The sequence below is a fragment of the Pezoporus occidentalis genome, unplaced genomic scaffold (genome assembly GCF_034315485.1).
Source record: "Pezoporus occidentalis ecotype Australia unplaced genomic scaffold, CSIRO_AGI_Poc_V1 ctg183, whole genome shotgun sequence".
NCBI lineage: Eukaryota > Metazoa > Chordata > Aves > Psittaciformes > Psittacidae > Pezoporus > Pezoporus occidentalis.
In genome coordinates, this window is record NW_026913673.1 from 866,387 (window position 1) to 885,305 (window position 18,919).

General features: G+C 47.7%; 1 protein-coding gene and 1 long non-coding RNA gene across 2 annotated transcripts in view; both read right to left on the reverse strand.

Annotated features, from left to right (window-relative positions):
• The window catches only part of KSR1 (kinase suppressor of ras 1), a 52,462-nt gene extending 49,844 nt beyond the window's left edge, over positions 1-2,618 (reverse strand). Inside the window, exon 1 of the mRNA XM_062615671.1 lies at positions 2,208-2,618. Within this exon, the coding sequence (XP_062471655.1) occupies positions 2,208-2,465 (258 nt within the window). The 5' untranslated portion in view covers positions 2,466-2,618. The remainder of the gene's footprint in view (positions 1-2,207) is intronic.
• Positions 2,619-11,597: 8,979 nt separating this feature from the next.
• Positions 11,598-17,245, reverse strand: LOC134162147 (uncharacterized). The gene is made up of 2 exons (XR_009964218.1): positions 16,997-17,245; positions 11,598-12,241 (listed from the first exon to the last, which is right to left on the reverse strand). It is a non-coding gene; the product is annotated as an uncharacterized LOC134162147 (long non-coding RNA).
• Positions 17,246-18,919: the final 1,674 nt, after the last annotated feature.

Genomic DNA, 18,919 nt, shown 5'->3' on the forward strand with positions numbered 1-18,919 from the left:
TCCTCGAAGCTTTGCTACACAGCTTACCAGTTATATTGATGCAGCTATATTTTCATCATTCTTTTCCCATTAAAAATTTCTGCTCAAGAACAGAAGATGCCTAGATTCAAATCCAAAGTACAGATGAGGCCCAGCAGCCACTAGCAGCCATTCTTCAGGATCCACTGGACTCCTCAGCAACTCGTCGTGGCCACTCTGGGAAAACCACAGCAGGCTTTGGACATCTCCAGGCCTCCAACTTCTGGGTGAACTACTGACTCATGAGGAGTTACCTACAGTCTGCACAGAGCTGTGCCGCAGTCAACCCATCAGTAACACTGGCTCTCTGTGAGACTGGAGCACCCATCTGCCCATGCAAATGCCCCTGACCACGTTAACTAGGGCACAGTAATTACACCCTGTAGTGCCACAGCCATCCGTACTGTGTACTGAGACCACACTGCAGCCCACCACCCTCTGGTACACCAGGGGAAACAACAGACCTGTCTCCAGCTTGGTTCTTCACCCTGCCCCTGCGGACAGACCCACTGCAGACTGGAACAGAGAGTTAAGCAGAAGAGTCAGGCTGCACTTAACAACACATATTCTGGTACAGGCAACTAACAGAGCAAAGGCTGCAGGCCCATATCCATACCCATAGCTTTACGTGATGGCGGAGACCAAGTACTTGGTTGAATTCCTAGAGAAATCACATACTAGACTGTGCCGTAAAAAGAATTCTTTCAGGTAAGATTTTTTCTGATAGTAGATTGTATGAGGATCATACAGTGATGATCATGGCACCCATTTGTTTAAACAGATAAATGCTGAAGAGGAATGCATGCACACACTTGACAACTGCCACTAGAAACACCTTTTGTTGCTTTCAGATGAATCCAAAGATGACAGCGGCCTTTACCCTGTGTGAATAAAGGTTTCCTTTCAGAAGAGGTCCCCAGCAAAATACTGATGATCATTTCCCGAAATGTTGCTGATTGACATTGTTTGAGCATTAAAAAGGCCCTCAGTAGGGTTGCCAAAAGCTTGCACAAATATTGTTTTATAAAGAATAGCCTTTTGAACATGATTTGGAGGTGGCAGGAGGAAAAAGAGCGCTACAAATTTGAAAACACAAAACACGGCACAAAACAAACCAACCAAACAAAAAAGGCACACGAAAGGCAGAGGAAGAAAAAAGGAAGAACAATACATTTCCAAGAGGTTGTGCCAGAAGCCATCTACCACCTATTGTTTCACGATTTTTTCCCCAACCTTCATTTCTCATGTGATGGACTTTGCAGTATACGTGTTTGTTACAGTTACACTCTTGTAATGATCCTGCTCCCTAAAGGCCAGATGCTGTAGCTCCACAGCCTCCAGTGTCAGGCTAGAGAAAAGGACCATTTGCCTTCACATGAAGCTTCTATCCCGGGGGGGGTGTCATTTACTCTGCTTAGAGCAACACTACCTGCACACAGGTAAAATGAAATGTTACTACACAAAAAAGAAATCTACATTCTGTTTCAAATACTCGTTCAGACTCGTGTACAGACAGCACCTCTTTGAAAGCATCACAGCAGCACGTTTCACGTTTGAAGAGTTTCATGCAATCTTTCTAAACAGCAAACATCTCTCCAGCCCCGGCCGTGATGCCGTTTGTCAGCCGCACCAATGGAGTGAAAACGAGGATCAGATTAGATCAGTGAAACTGAGCCAGGGATAGAAAGACAGGCTTGGAGTACAGGGTGGGAACCACCAGAAGCGAGCACCAGAGACCTGAGGCAAAGCGTGACTTGCAGCAGCCTCCCAGGACAGGCGATGTGGGGACCCGCCTCTGCTCCGGAGCTCAGGTCACCTCTGGTCCCCACCTCACCGCATCTACCTTCATAGCGACACCCGAGCACAGCCACAGGCCCCACGGCCGCGGAGCATGGCCACACGCACCAACGGCGACCCCTCTGACAGTCCGGGCACCCTGTGCCCGCCCGGGACGCGGCCGCAGGGATGGCCAGCGCTGCCCCGCACCTGTCCTCAGCCTCCTCCTCCCGGCCGCCCTCGCCTCCCCTTCAGCACCAGCCCCGAGGGACGCGGTTCGAGCGGCGGGGAGCCGGTGAGGGGCGGGGGCTGCCTCACGGCCCTGACAGCCGCGAGGGCGGGCGGCCCCGGTGTGGGACGGGCTCCCCCGGGGCGGTGGCGGGTCTCCCCTCGGCGGCTGCCGAGCCCCGTACCTCCAGGGTGCGGATCTCCTGCTGGGTGAGGTCGTTGGACGCGGCGCACTTGGTGCGGAGCCCGCGCAGGTTGGACAGCGAGATGTCGATGAGGTCCTGCAGCAGCCCGCACTGCTGCAGCGTGCTCCGCACGGCCGGCAAGCCCCGCGCTGCCGCGCCCGCCCGGGGCCCCGCGCCGCCGCCGGCCGCCGGCTCGCCACCGCTCCGCTCCCTCCTCTCCAGCATGCCGGCGGCTCGCAGGGCAGCCGCTCTATCCATTCCTCGGCATCAGGGAGGCCGGGGAGGAGAGGCGGCGGCGGCGCGGGGGGAGAGCAGCGGGGCGGGAGCGAGGGAGGGCGGGCAGCCGGCGAATGGCTCCGCCCCACCTCGCCTCTCCGGGCAATTACCGAGCATTAACATGCGCGACGGCGAGGCACCGCGGCCGCGGGCGGTTCCTGCTCCGCCCAGCCCGCCTCAGCGCCCGCCTCAGCGCCCGCCTCAGCGCCCGCCTCAGCGCCCGCCTCAGCGCCCGCCTCAGCGCCCGCCTCAGCGCCCGCCTCAGCGCCCGCCTCAGCGCCCGCCTCAGCGCCCGCCTCAGCGCCCGCCTCAGCGCCCGCCTCAGCGCCCGCCTCAGCGCCCGCCTCAGCGCCCGCCTCAGCGCCCGCCTCAGCGCCCGCCTCAGCGCCCGCCTCAGCAGCCCGCCTTTTCTCCTCAGCGCCCGCCTCAGCGTCCTAGCGCCTCTCTCCGCCCGCCTCAGCCTCTCTCCGCCCGCCTCAGCCTCTCTCCGCCCGCCTCAGCCTCTCTCCGCCCGCCTCAGCCTCTCTCCGCCCGCCTCAGCCTCTCTCCGCCCGCCTCAGCCTCTCTCCGCCCGCCTCAGCCTCTCTCCGCCCGCCTCAGCCTCTCTCCGCCCGCCTCAGCCTCTCTCCGCCCGCCTCAGCCTCTCTCCGCCCGCCTCAGCTTCTCTCCGCCCGCCTCAGCCTTCCGGCAGGTATGTCAGGACTTGCATTCGGCCTGGAGGAGCCTCGCCGCTGGTTCAGCTGAAGGAAGAAGGGCCGGGGCAGTGCTGGGCCTGGCCTGTCCGCCCCGGGCTGTGCAGCCCCGCGCTGTGGGCGACGGGCCCAGCCGAGCTCCTCACGCCTCTTGGCGCGGGAGCACAAGGTGAGCCTGCAGGCACAAAACACTGTGAGGATTTGGAGGTCCAGAGGTTAAAACCAGCATCAAAATGGCGTTGTGTGTGTCCACAGATGCCCCCTGTGCCTTCCTGGATGGGGTGGTCTGGGGCAGGCAGTGGAGCTGCAGCCTGCGGTGTGGCATGACCTGTTACCGAGTTCACGGACACTGGTGACCCCATTACACAAACCCAGTGCCAGCTAGAAACAAGTCACCTACTAAGGCCATGGAGAGTCTTCCTAAAATAGCTTTTCCCAACTGCTGAATAAATCGATCAGGTACATATTTTGTTTGACATAAGTGTTTACTTGGTAAAGAGTAAGTGCAGGTCTAGTACATGAAGTGGGCATTATTATAAACAACTTTTAGTGAATGTAAACACTTCAGTGCAATAGTCATCTGGGCTCATTCGTATCACGAGTTGGAGGAACTTTATTAAGGCCTTGGGAACCACTGTGGTTTCAGCTTTCACAGTGGAAACACGAGGAAAAAGGGTGCAGGTAACTGCTTTACTGGAGCATTGCTTGCATATCCTGTCTGATGGACTCACAGGAGTGAGGTGTTGGTGCAGGAACCACACATCTCCCGCTTGTTAGAAGAATTAGGACTGCTCATCTGATGTGAAGGATCTGGAAAGGCCTTTTCCTTGCTCTTTGCTGACAGAAGGATAGCCTCCTTAGTTTAGACTAGATAGACACCAGGTTTTAAAAGTTAAAACGACACCTGAGCTGCACGTGGTAGTACAAAGGAGATTTTTATATTAAGAACAAAAAACAAAAAAGGGGAGAAACTATGAATCTAGGACATGAGGCAGTGAAGCAGGGCAGATTGTCTGACCCTGAGCTGTTTTTCCCATGGTCAGATGGTTACTGGTATCCACATTAGGTGGTGTGTGCTTGCATCAAGTAGTGTGGCATATGCTGTTTAGTAATTTTTTCAAGAATGTGGGTCAGGTTAAGTATTTGATTTCATTGTCATTATTCACATGCTATAAATGTCATACGCACTAAGGGCTTTGCTGGATTAGGGTTTAATTAGTTTGCCATCTGATGAGTCCTGTGGTTTGGGGAAAGTAACTCACTTTGCTTATTACCTCCATATTTCTGACCTTGTGAAAAAGACTTTTACCAGCCCCCTCTTCTTTTAGCAGTACTGGAAGTTTAGCGTGGGAAATTTTAGTTTGTAGAACTCCAACAGTCTGAATTCCTCAAGTACAGGTGGCCATGGAACCAAGAAATAGTGGTAACAGGGGTATTATTCTTGTAGACATTCTCTATATACCCACCTGAGAACATCCATTTGCTAACAGACAAGAAACCAAGTGTATTGCATAAGAAATCAGACTAGGAAAATTGTGGGCTGTGCATCACAGGATACTTGGCATTCTCTGCAAGTATTTGCTCGGCGTTGGGAGTGCCGGCCTCATTAACTGGCTACCATAAGTGGGCAGCATTCCAGTCCCAGCTACAAGACTGCCCTGCGGGCTCGCATGGAAAAATGTGCTGACTAAACACTCTGCACACGCCATCCACTCCTGGCCTGCTCAGCACTGCTGAACGAACACGAACTTTGTGTTCATGCAGCTGTTGTGTTCACAGGAGAAGTGGGGAATCCTTGAGTGCTCCTCTATGGAAGCAGATTCCATGCAGGTGAGCTGCTCACATGCTAGGGAGAGGCTGGCACTCTGGTAGCACAGCTGAAAGAAGGGACAGAGGTGAGAACTGAACCGTTGCCTCACGCTGAGGTGGATCCAGAGCTGAGCTAACATGGGGCTGCACCCTTGGGTGTCCCACAGAGTTACAGCCTGCATCACCCAAGGTGACCTCTGGACAGATGTGATGCTGAGGTACGTGTCTCCTGCCCACACAAGTTCTCTGGGACACAAAATTTCCCTTGCTGACTGCCACAATAAAGCCCTGCCCTTGCTAATCACCTCTACAAAATCCTGCCCTACAGACCATATCAAGGCTCTTCAAGCTCACTGGGGAAAAACAGAGACCTTTTTCCTTTTTTCCCCAAAGAAAGAAAAGCACTGATGCATTTCACATGCTGCTTTTCAGAAAAGCTCCTATTACCTTTTTAGCTAGCTTGCCCCAATTTCATTTAGCTATCACAACACTGAATTTAGATGATGAGACTGAATTACTCTATTTGATGTGTCTAACACATAATAGAAACCTGGGATTTGAAGAGCTGAAATGTTCAGTGGTTCAGATAAAAGAGGCCTTTATTACCGATGACTCCCCTCAAAGGCTTCCTCCTACACAGACAGTAAGAGTATTCCTTTCCTTTCCTTCTCATTGCAGTGCAGCACAATAACACACAGTAGTTCTGGCATGCTTGTCTGCTGTGAAGTTGAGAAACTTAAGTCCTATTTTTAGACCTGCTGCTGGATAATCTTTTTAGGATATACAGAGAGAGTAAAGATGGTGAGATGGTGATCATGGGGCAAATCCTCATCGTTTTCTGTAGTTTAAATGGCTCCATTGCCTGCAGCTGAGACAGACCAGTTCATAGCAGTTTAACATTTGGCCTGCACCTTCCAGAACTTTTTTTTGTGTACGTCTACGGAGTTGCTCCTGCTCAGCTGCGCATTTGAGCTCATGCACAAATTACAGGAGAAGCCACCTTGGGCAGGCGAAACACCCACTCCTTTCTGTCTGCGTATTTTTAACTTCTTCTCTGTCTCCTGTCATTAGAGAACCCAGGGATTTAATAGGAGTCTTCTGCCAGTTAAAATGGCAAGGTCAAAATTAAGGGATGGAACAACAAATCCACAGTAGAATGTGCCAGTGAGATAGGGATAGATACAGGAAACAGGACTGTATGCTGAGAAGTATGCAAATTAAACATCACGGTTGTTCTTAGAAATCATTTTCATGGGTGGGGAAAACCCATTGTGCTTGGGCAATGTAAGAGAAACAATTCCTGCTCCACAGAGGGGGGATATAAGTAATTAGCTGTGTAGCTACACTCAATGTTTTCTGTAGACAGGTGAACAGAAAGGACCTTTGAACTGAGACTGAAAGGAGGATCACTGGAGCGATGCATTCATCTTACAAGACCTCACCTCCTGGAGTCACGTGAGTAAGAACTGCAGCTGCTACAGCAAACGCTTTCTACCTTTAAGAAAGCTTGAACACATTTTAATAGTCTATAAAACAAGCAAAAAACTTACTTATTTTTAGAAAAATCTCATGGGGTTTGCAGCCTTGCTTTAGCATTAGCTGTGTCGCAATAATGCTGCCTCTTTGTCTGCTATTTGTCACCAGTCTCCTCTGTTTAGACTATAAACTGTTTGGGGCAGGAAGTGTCTTTTACTCTTTGCTTGCACAGCAACGCCTGGATCTCAGCTAGAGGCCTCTAGGCTCTGCTCTAATGTAAATACTAAATAATGGCAGTCCCAGAGGATGTAGCCCCCACCCCACTTGAAGGCCCGCCAGGCTGCAAGGCTTGTTCTAGCAGCAGACATGCCAGCAGGGAAAAGTGACAAATTCTGTTGGGGAAAGATATTCATAGGTCTACCAGGGATAAGAAACACCCGCCTCTAGAAACAGAGGCTTATGTCTCCCTGAGGATAAACACACCCAAGATTGACTCATGCTGGCATAATCCCCTTGTGCAATTTGTATACTGGCGTTAGATGTGTGTGAGGCAAAAAGACAAATATTTGGTTAATAAAACAACACAGGGATAATAAAAAATAATTAGGCAGTTTTACCTCTGGAAACACTGCAGCAGGTGGGGTTTTGCTCATCCCTTCAGACAGGCACACCCCTCCCTGCGAGCAGAGCTTCCTTGTGCTTGATTTGTCTGCAGCAAGACAACCAGTTCATTCGGTTAAATGTTATAAGGGTAAAAATAATAAATAAATAAATGAATAAATAAGTAAGTAAACAAAGTCCTGGAGCCCTCAGTCTGGCAAGGGAGGGGGTATACACTGTGGTGGAAAAAGCAGGCTCATGTTCCACAAGAGAGCTTTGTCAAGTGTATTGCATAAGGAGATTACAGCCCTGAGACTGAAATGCAGCTGAAGGTTTGAGTTGCTGCTACCTCTGTCATTAGCACTCTGCTGAGCTGCATCACAACAGCCCTTCTTTCACCTCTGTGAACAAGGCTCGATGTCCGTCATTACGTTTTCCAGCACTGTTACTGCACATGGCTATTAGCTTCATTCCCCAAGCTCGCTCTTGTTGTTGTTTTAAATAAAGGGAAAGGAGTTGGACAGGTTAATCATCTGTTCACATTATACCCTGTGCTTCTGGATTTCTTTGATGTGACAGGCCTGTGGAGAGGACATGAGTCCAGATTCTGCTGTACACGCCCTGTGTAAGGCTCATCCTGTGCTCGAGGTTTTGGTAATGTAGTTATGTTGAGTAGCAAAATGAGAAAATACTCCTCACAGCCCAGTGTGCCATACTTCTGTCAGCAAAACCCTGACTCAGTGCCAGTTCTTCTGTCAAAAAGGAAAAAGATACAAACTTCTGATGCAGCCTCTTCTGTGTGGAAAGAGATTTTACCGCCAGTTCTCATATTGTTCTGTGGGAGGCCTCATTTCCAGTTCTGCAACCCTTCTTCCACATATTTATATGCAATGCCTCAGAAGTGGGCTGACCATGTACATTTCTCAAGCAATTTACGATGTCTCTCATCACACACTTAGCAAGAAGGCTGTTCTAGTCTCAGCAGGGCCTGCTGGATAATCCACATCCCTTTCCATGGGAGGAGCAGGACCACGAAGACCACTAGATCCAATATCTGCATTCTTCCCAAGATTCCTTCGCGCATCTGATGTAGCTGTGTCCCTCCACTGCATTAGTGCAGCATCAACCCAAATGCATCTGATTGGCATCGCCTGTTGAGTTCCTTCATAAGAGGTGGAATTCTGCAAGTAACTGCTTGGGAGTCCTGGTATTCTTCCTTGGCTCACAGCCTGCTCTTGCTCTACTGAGACCAGGTCTATGGAAAGCCTGCAGGTAGTCTAAAAGGAAACTTGCAACATTATTGTGAATATTTAGAAACTCAAACCTCTCCTCTGCAAAAAAAACAGCTCAGCTGTAGTTCACTGCAGTGATGGTAGTAGAAAGGACACTTTATTCACCTATCAATCATTCTAGCTCTTGATGACTTGAGAATTAATCTGCAGGAGGAAAAGCAAACACAGATCTTTTGTTCCTTCCGATTCTAAGGCCTTTGAAATCAGTGTCTTCCCAGTCAGTAAATTTTGGATTAGGTCCTTGTTCCGCCTTCCTTTCCTCTGTCCCTATAGTACCATGAAAATTCAGGCTGTTTCTCTTGACTTCCTTCCTCTTCATAAAATGTCTAATAATCAGCCATCTGGTGTCCAAGATGCCTTGAGTATTAGGGCATTTCCTTTATCCAGGGGAGGCTTGTGAGAAGAAAGATAAATGTGCTTGTGACCCATCCCTGCTGTGTGCTGATTAGGGTCTGGCATTTTTCCTTTGTTCCCAATGAGTTCTGTAGTGCTACGTTGTTTGGTAGAGAAACATATTGAAAAGAAGAATCTTAGTTTCTTAGCAGATTTCATGACATTACTTAAGTATTAATTAGATTCTGTAAAACAGTATCATAGTTGTAATATATATCAAAGACAGAGTGAGATTTTGAAGGGAAGATATATAGAAAATAGTGTGTATTCTAAAGAAGTGCAGTCTGGATTCATTCTCATTTTAATTCTGTCTTACAGTGACACCCTATTTTTCAGAACTAGCTAAAAATCTTAACCCTTTCCTTTCATTCAGTGTTGCAGAATGCAGCAGAGACACGGCTGCAATACAAGCTGTGCGCAGGGCTCTGCTCAAGTTAGTGCAGTCCCTGGGGAACAAGGGTTCTGTGTACCATGCTGTGGAAAACTTGGTCAGGTCTCAAGGTAGCCAGTGGATTGAGATTCAAGTTTCAGAGGACAACATTGAAGGGCAAGAGAAACTGTGGCAGAGCATCCACTGGACCACTGCATTTTATTTGAAACAAAGCCTGGGGGGAGAGGGCAGGTCAGATTGAAATGAAAACAAAAGCAGCAGGAAGATTCTGTGGCTCATAAATAGAAGACAAAGAAAAGTACCACCCCTTTTATTCTTTGATAACTTGTAGGCCAAATTCTTGACATAAAGGAGGTTTGTGTCTTGGTTTGTGAGCCCTTGCAAGTTCCGAAGTTTTTGTTGCCTTGACTGTGGTAGCACAAGAGATGCCAATAAGGGACTGTTTGTATTCACACAGTGAGACTCCCTTCCCATCAGGGTGTAGACAGTCACTAAACCTTTGTACCAGGAGTCTTCACTTGATGGTATGTTTATAAATAGTGAATGTTGGTCAAACAGGAGTTTGTCAGGTGGAAGAGAAGTAAGAATAGATGTCCTTAAACTACTCTGAGGTTATTTCTGTATACCTGAGTTCCCAGCAAACAAATATTTCTAACTTTTTTTTTTTTTCTTTTCAAAATCACCTTTAAGTGCATGTGCTATCCAAATTCCTGCTGGAACTCTGCATACAGCTCAGACTGTGGATCATGGTACTCATACCATACTTAAGCTATTTAGTGCATCCATGAATTAACGAGCTAATAACCAGCATGAGTGCAAGAAGTAATAAGATAAACTAAACTTTCTGTGCAAGACTAAGCAAATCTTCCTTCAAATGCAAACATTTGTGTCAGTCACTGTAAAGAGCCAGAGTTTCATGCATGTACTTAACTTCTCACACAGCATATAGTCACTGCCCAAACTACCCACCAAGCCCAAATGTACATGCAAATGAATGTTTTCCCAATGATGCTACAGAAAATAGTGAGCCACATACTCTGCAAGTCCACCCCAACACAGTAAAAGTTGTTACAAAATCCAATGGGCATCATTTTTACATTAACATTTGACTTAAGTTCCTTATTTTGAAGCATACCATGGTACAAATGCTCTCCATTTTGATCCTGTGGTTATAATGTATGGTATTCCTAAACATGCAGTCATAATAGTCAGAATGAAGTCTTGAAGAATCGACCATTTCAGACAAATAGAGGCAGTATAAAACCATACACGCAGAAGGCTGAGTTCTGATCCATTTGTTGTCAAAAAGCTTTTGAGCTGCTTGTGCTGACACTTTTACTAACCTTTGCCTACAACAGGCACTAGCAGACACTGTTAGTTATATTTATGGTTGATCATTTTTAGCACTTTGTGGTCCTGCTTCAGTGCACTGGAACATTCTGGGGAGGCAGGATGGGTAAGGTCTAAACAATCTGAAGCCCTGGGGTGTAAAACTGAGCTGCACAGTGTTACCTTATAGCTCCTGATGCTGGCCCTGACTCAGCCAAGATTTTTAAACACAAGCTGTTGTGCTAGTGTCAGGCTTGGAGCTACATCTCTGGGACTTGCTGAATCAGGGCACATACATAACAAGGTGATTTAGGAATCCAGCTCTGAACTGATTCTCATTTTGCAGTGGTCAAGCTTTTATTCCTGAGCTGTGTAGGCACCCTGCAGTCCCACTGCAAACTTGGTGCTGCAGTCCTGCTCTTCTGCCTGCTTCCTAGAGCATAGCCTGCTGCTGGGGCTCCTCCAGGTACCTGGGGTGGGTGGCATTGCTCTGATTTTAGAAAATCTCCTTAGACAGAAAGTGCTGGAAAGCACAGCCTGGCTCACTACCCTATTTCTGTCAGGAGCTGCTAGGCTGGTAGGGCTCAGCTGCCCCAGTTCTGCACAAAGACACATCTAAGTCTGCTGATAATGGTCATGGCCAGTTCTGGTCAGCATTTGACTTCAGTCTCTTGGTTTTCTTCTTGGTTTTCTCTTCTTCCTTAGTTTCCACCACAATCACTGACTTTCTCAATAACACCATCTCTGGAAATGGGTTGCACCGGAAGCAAGATAAGCAGAACATGAATGCTGGCAGGAGCTGAGCCAAAGGCTGAAAATTCTGGCTCTCACCCACAGCACCAAATAGGAAGCCCTTTGCATTCATGGCAGACAAATGTACAGGAAAGGATAAAATAAACCCTTACCACTTTCCCTTATATTTGAGCTTTTTCCTGATCCAGCAGCTCACATGTTTCTTTACCTCTGCTCTCACTGCAAAACTGAAGAACTGAGGCAGCTGAGCAGCAGTCAGCTTGCCCTGGCTCCTGTCTGCTCGTGCAGTTCACAAGGAAAAAGTCCCCATTGTTTTCTGGTGGGCAGAATTGCCTGACAAGACCTGAACACTTGATCACAATAAGGACAGAGGTCTCAGTGCAGGAAAGTGGTTTTATTCAGGACATTGCATAAGCATAGACTTAATTTTAAGTCCATACTTAAGTGCTCCAGCAGTCAATATGACAGACACATTTACACTGAAGTCAAATTGGTATCTGATTTGAATTGCTGCTCTTTGGGCTTTGCCTATGCACTGCCTTGGAAGGCAGCACAAACCAGCACAAGCATCATTATTTGGCTAACTCAGAGCTTCTTGTAGTGCATTTTCTCACTCTGGATGATCTCACTCTGCTCATGGAAGAAAGGAAGAAGAAACCCAGCTTTTGCCACTGGAATGATCTCTGTGCACCCCAAACTGCAAGTTATTTTCATTAGAAGAAGAGATGAAAAAGCTAACACAAAAGACTTTGTACTTCCACAGGGCACTGGTTTTTCAGTCTGTAAGTAGCTGTGTAGGTCCAGTTCAGAACCAGGGGAGAAACTCCCTTGACTTCAGTTAGCTCATGGTCAGGTTGTGAGCAGAAGCCGCAAGGCTGAATGACCTGCTTATCACTAGAAGAAGATGATTCACAGCCTCTGACTGAGAAGTCAGGAATTTGAACTGCAGGTCCTGAAATTGGTGCCACTCTATTTTCTGAGCATACTGGCAGGGGAGAGAAAAATCTCTTTCAAAGCAAACACCTGTAAAAAAAAACAGAAAGGAATTGCCTTAAGAAAAAAAAACCTTTTTCTTGTCTCCCATGTGGTGTGTTCTATGGGAGCTTGGACACTCATCTGGAGGAGGGGAGAGGGAACTTTTAGTCTTAGCTTGATACCATGAAGAGGCAGTTGGAAAGTTGGATCTGCCTGTGCTTGGGGATGACAACCAGTTTACACAGACCTCTGCCTCTCTGGAATGCTGTCTCTCGACACACACACTGATAACAACCCCCCAGTGTCAGGAAGTAATACCAGCACATCCTCTTTGCAAAGCTATCTAAAAACACAGGGAGGAATTTGTTTCTGGCTGGAGTGACACCAGTCCTACAACAGCCATCTGCATGCCTCTCCTGCTTCCTTCCTTGTTTTTATTCTCTACTCTTTTTATAGCCAATACCTTTCCAAGCACAACACAGGAGATTCTGAGTTGCCAACTCTCATGGTTTCTGGTCATTTGCATTACACTAATGTGACATATTTGCAGCAGCCCTCCTCCTATAGAATTTACCAATACCACTGGAGTAACCCAAAGCATAAGCACTAAGCCATGAGGGGAAGGTGGCAGCCTACAAGGGATCAAATAGAGCAGCATGGTGGGTCAGTTCACTAGCGTGGTGTCTCTCACATTGCAGGTGCTCATGTTTCCACCATTTGATGCAGTTTTCTGTTTGTTCTTTGCTTAATTTAATCCCCCTTTTCCCTATGAATAAAGTCACAGTTAAAGGGAAAGGAGATGCTGGCACAAAGCAGTGTGTTGTGTTTCTTTCCCATGGGAAAGTCCTGTTAAATAAAAATTGAGAAAGGCTTTCAAAACCAACAGATTCATCCTAGTAAATCTGTCTCCTCTTTGTGTCAGAATATGCTTTTATGTGTGAAGAACTAAGGGAAAACTTTATTTTGTCAGCGAAAGGAAAGCCCGTGACTGTAGCTTGGGGGTTATTGAGAGTACGTCTTTCCATTACTTCAGCTTCCAGTCAGTATAATCAGGATTTCAGAAGGGAATGATGGGCCTGTGATTGAGATACTGAGACTGGACCAGTCTGCTTCAGTTCCTGGCTCTTTCAGAAAGCATAGCTGCAGGCAGAGCATCTAATCTGCCTACCTCCTCCCTGAAGTAGAGATGATCATGTTTCTTCTATCTATTTAAACAGTATATAGAGCAACTAGGATTTAAGATTATAAGGATGAAAAGAGTAGAGGTGATCCACATCTGTGCTTCCCAGGATCCTTTTCAGAAGGTCAGATTTTGCCCATTATAGTGAGCAGCATGAAAAATAATCCCATTGGTTTAGTGGAGTTACTCCACATGTTCAGTGAGCTAAATGAAGTCAGAACTTAGACCAGGTATTGTAAGTGCTTCATGTTGTTTTTTTCTTTGATGGGCTTGTGGTCATGGCTGATTAAACAGAATGTCTCCAGCTCCCATCCATCTGTGAACCTCTTTCCAGTTTTAGCTTGTTAACACTGTAGTTCTGCATCATCTCTGAGGTTTGCAAACTTCTCCAAATTCAGCAACATTGCTTGGTTGTATTGTCTGTCTTACCAAAGCATGAAACAAAGAAAGCTCCCCTCAAACAATAACCACCAGAATTTACCCAGAATTATTCACATTTAAAATGGGAACTCTGAAATATCAGAACTACAAGCATTCAAGTGTTTCCATGGAAGATAATCAGGATGTTGGACTTGCTAATAATTTTGTAGGTGTTCAAGCTATGAAAGGACCCATATGGTCCTTTGCAGTTCTTACTTCTGTTACAAAGTGATGTCTGTCTAATTTCAGCAGTGTTGGCTGTCCTAGATGCCTTCAGAATAGCATGTGCTGTTCCCTATGCTGTGAGTCTTGGGATTGTAGCCCAGCCAGTGCTCCCTGTACTTTCCCTACACCCCGAGCCCTCTGTATCCTTCAAACTGGGAAAGTTTCACATCAGAAAGGTCGTTAGAGAAATTTGCCCAGCTCTGCTTATCAGCCTTGGTCCCTCTGGACCACAGGAGCTGCAGATGTGTTTCTGCTCGTATCTTCCCACTCTGCCATGTCCCAGAGCTACATGACGGGGGAGCTGTTCAGGGTGTCGTGGTGCAGTTTTGCCTCCAGCTCTGTGCTGAGCAGATCCAGCCATCTGCAAAGAATCTACAGTTCAAGACACGCTGGTTCCAGCATATGTGAAATCACAGGCAGTCAGGAGGAGTGGATGCAGTCTGCATTGCCACATGCCTGGGTGCACTCATAGAATTGCATAATGCAATGTTGTGAACCCTCTCTTCTCAGACAATGTGTTTTAGATATTGACTGCACAGAAGGTCAGCTTGTGCTAGAAAAACAAACAGGCTGCTTTGCTTAGCACAGCAGCACAGGGAGGGCTGGGAATAGGCTATGGCAGGAGATATTTTGCCTTGTTAATCATTGTTCCTGTGATGTGGTCAGAGTATTTCAACCAAGCTTTTAGCAGGCCAGACCTGATGTGCTTTTTTTTTTTTCATAGGGTGATGTGTAGAGGCATTAATCCAGATTGGCTTCTGATGACATCAGTCATTACATAGGCACTTCTCAGGCCAAACCACTGTCTAAGGGCATGAGACGTATGGGTAAGAGGTGGATTGTGCATGAGGACACAGTGCAGCATGCAGGAACCTCTGTTCCACGTGGCTTCCTGCCTGTCCTTGTGAGAATCCTGGGTGCATCAAGGCAGCTCATGTGACTCCCTGATAAAGTGTTAATTGATTTCAAGCAAATCTCATAGAAAGGAGAAGATATTAGAGAGAATTAAATCCCTACCTGCCTGGGGAAGATAACCTTATGATGAAAGTGTCAAGCTGTAGCATGAACTCATTACTGATCAGACACCAAAGAGAAGTTCTCATCAATGTCCCACCCATGAGAAGGGCTTTGTTTGGAGCACACAGTTAACCACAAAATCCAAATTGCTCTTTGCTCACAGAATTACTTGACACATCGGAAAGGTTCCACAGGCAGCCCAGCCAATTGTGTTAGGCCACATGCCCATTCGGAGATAAAGTGGAAATGAATGGCTGTTCCCTCAGTCATCCAGGCTCTTGCAGTCAGCACAAGAGGACATCCCCAAGCAGAGAATCTTTGCTCCCAGAGAAGCAGTCAGGAAATACAGAGAGGTATTAAAAGTGCAGTTATGCATTAGCAGCTGAACTGAGAAAAGCACACAGGGTTTGTCTGCACCTGGAGCAAGGGAAAAATATCCATGAGGACTGCAATGTGTCAGGTGTGTAGGGACTTGTTTGCCTTACAGAGTATTGCCAAGGGTCTTAGGCTCTAAATATACAGGGTATTTTGCTAAATGGAAGCAGGTAGTTTGACACAGCCTTCCCTCACTGGGGACACAAGAAAAGCAGAAAGAAAGGGCTTAATTAAGGCATAATTTATTTTTCTCTTCTGCAGAGGCTATTGCTATTCTGTGAGACACATAAAGCAAGACACAGAGAGGCACAGAAACCGTGCTGCCAGGGAAACCTGACTTCTGTTCTTGTTTCCTTGCTTCCTTTAATCCCACATACAGCATCCCTGCTGAGAGCAGGCTGGTGGAAGCTGGTGAATAATGGAGAGGCAGAACACTTAGCCAAGTCATCCCAACGGGCATCTGCTGCACAGAGAGTATTGTTATTTAACCCTTTATTTTTAATAGGTGATTCAAAGATACATACATGAGGCAATTATATGCAGAGAAATCAAAGAGGTACCACAACAACAAGAAATAAAAATACCAGGAGATGCAGAATAGTTACTGTGGGGTTTTCCCTGGAGTAGTATTTTCTAAGATGAAGTGACAGTTGTAAGCATGTGAAGGCAGCCTTTTTTTTTCCTGGACAGATGAGCAATGCTATTTAACTTGTGTGAATTAGGGAGAACACTGCTGAGCAGTGCCTCACATCAACCTCCTGTACCAGCACCCTGCTGGAAGAGACATTTTCTTCCCAGGAAACACAGATGTCCTGGTGAATTAAGTGAAAATAGTGCAGGCAATCAAAGATATAAAAATATGGGGTGTTTCCTTGATGGGAGGTGTGAAGGAGGTGAAGCAGTGTGGAGAAAGCACATGCTTCCAACATGTTTTAAAGAGAATCTGTATTGTAGAAAGTGAATTAAAGAGAGAATTCTGCCAAGAGAGTGAGGTGCTGCTGCAGGCTGGGTCTGGAGTCAATGCACTCCCTGGGGATCGCGACATGGCACTGGGAGAGGAATGCAGTCCTGGCTTCCCTTCTGGTTGTGCGAGATCTGTAGCTTTGGGCATATCTCACAGGTGATCTTGTGATCTCCTTGTAAGCTGGGGCTGATAAAACCTGCCTGGCTCTTTCCCCAGGTTTCTGGAAAGGTTCATTATTTCATTAGCAGTATTTTTTCCTGATGACTCCTATTTAGAGGAACTTTGAGAGGTCCAGGCTGGGCCCTGCACTGGCTTTAGGGACAAGTGCTCCTCAAAGCCTTGCAGGACCCAGGACAGACAGGAAGGAAAGAAGGACAGCTGGTGTCTACCTTCAGCTGTGGGTTACTGGCAGAGCTGCCAGTGGGTGCAGCTCTTTCATCTGTAGCCTGTGAAATGCTCTGCAAGTGTGAAATGATAGAAGAAACTGTTGACCCTGAGCATCAGGAAAGAGACTGGACTAGCTCATCCCCACATGACTGGGCACTCCCTTCTGGCTGTTACCTGGGATCATGATAGCAAAGAACAGGAGCGTAGTCAGGGAATTGCAGGAGAAGGCTCTGACCTGAGCTGTCCAGGAGATGTGTGCTGGATGACCAGGACAGCTCCCTTCTGTTCCCAAGAGCTGGGAAAACTTCAGTGGAAAGCAGTGGAGCTTACCCGCAGTCACTGAGGTTCTCTCAGGGATGGGCAGCAAGTAGGACTGTTAGTGCCATCCCCTGAGCCTTGAGGTGACCACCAGTGAGCAAACAGCTACCCGACGGTATTGCATAATTCTGCCTTTTCTCCCAGTCCGGGAAACCACTTGAGTAAGAAATCGAGCTGGTTGAGCCATTGTGTTTATTGCTACTGGTTGTGGATTGCAGCCACCACCCGGGCAACAGAGCCCCTCAGGCTGTAAATCCCTCCCCACCCTCCCTTGTGCTGGGGGTGCCGGGGCAGGAGCGGGGTTCGCAGCAGGGCCCCCTCACCCGCACGGGTACAGCTGGCGGCTCAGCAGGGACGGGACCTCGCCGGGTCCTCCCCGGTGCTCTGGTGCCCTCTGCAGCCGGGCGGGACGCGGGGCTGCTCCGCGGGCGAACGCAGGGCAGGCAGAAACGGGACGGTGCCGGGACACAGCTCTTACCATGGGGTGAACTCAACACGCCGGTGTGCCGGGGCTGAGAAGGGAGAGTGCAGCCACGGAGAGTGCCCGTGCGTGTGTGCGTGCACGGGGCTGGGGGGTGACGGTAGCTGCGCTTCTCTCTTCCCCTTTATTCTGTGTTTTCTCCACCCCCGTCCATGAATTCTGAAACATACAACACAGAGAGCCCCCCCCCCCGTGCTGTAACTGAGCCACATGCAGGACAGATAAAGGACCTGCTTTCTTTAAACGTGCATAAATCAAGAGCAGCCCCCCTTGCAGCCACTGGAATAACAATGTTGAGGTAGGTGATGCTCAGATGCATGGTTAGTGAGGCCACAGTAGCTATTGTCCATGCAAAGTAAGTGAGAGGTAAGGGTATCAAGGCACAGAGGTGCTCAGTTGGCCCTGACCTGACTTGCAGTGCATGTCATGCACGTCACCCCATGTCCCCTCCCTCTGTAAATACCACTCATGCATTTTCCCAAGCATTCTCCCATGCTGTTGCTATTTTTAGCCTCCACACTCCACTGAAGAGGCTCTCTGGCACCCTCAGGTATTTCATGTGACTGTGTGAACTCCAGCAGCGCGCACTTCGCTATCTTCATCTTTATAACAGGAACAAGTCCTCAAAGACTCGCTCTTAAACTTCCGGTTCAGGCTTCTTCCTAAAAATAGTGCTTAGATTGCATGTGGGCTGGAGACATGATTTCATACCTGCTATTCCTGGAGCATTTTCCTGACAATGAGCACCGCCGGTTATAACCCTCCTAAACACACTTCCTTGAGGAGACTTGGAAAAGATAAATGAGGGGTGTGATGTTGCAAGCCTGAGGTTGCTTTGTCAACAGGGAAGAGGCTCTTTGTCCCATCCCATGCTGTGATAACCACTGAGGAAAAGTGTTATTGATCCAGGTATTCCAAGAGACCTGGCGTTCCCACCACGCCTGTTCTACATGTGTCTCCTCACACTGAGGGTGGTTTCTATTACTCCTTTCTTACCAGAGCATACATAATAGCTTACATAGTAGCTTCAAGTCTGTCAGCTGCATAACTCAGCCCCTCATACTCATCTGCCTGGTCCCATTACTTATGCTTAGTGTTACAGTGTTTTCACTTAAAAGCCCCATTTCCATGTAGGAGTTGTGTGGTTTCATGTGGTTTCATGGGGTTTTCACCTCAGCTTTCACTTTAATAACAAGAAAATAAGCAAATTCTTCATGACTGCAGAAAAGAAAAAAAAGAAGCTTGCAGGTCTGGTGCTGGATCCCAGGAGAAGGCGGCAAAGAACACATTTTTATGGAAGACTTTTAAAGGTAGCTTCCTATTACTTTTCAGGTGTTTGAATGCATGTGTTTAACAGGT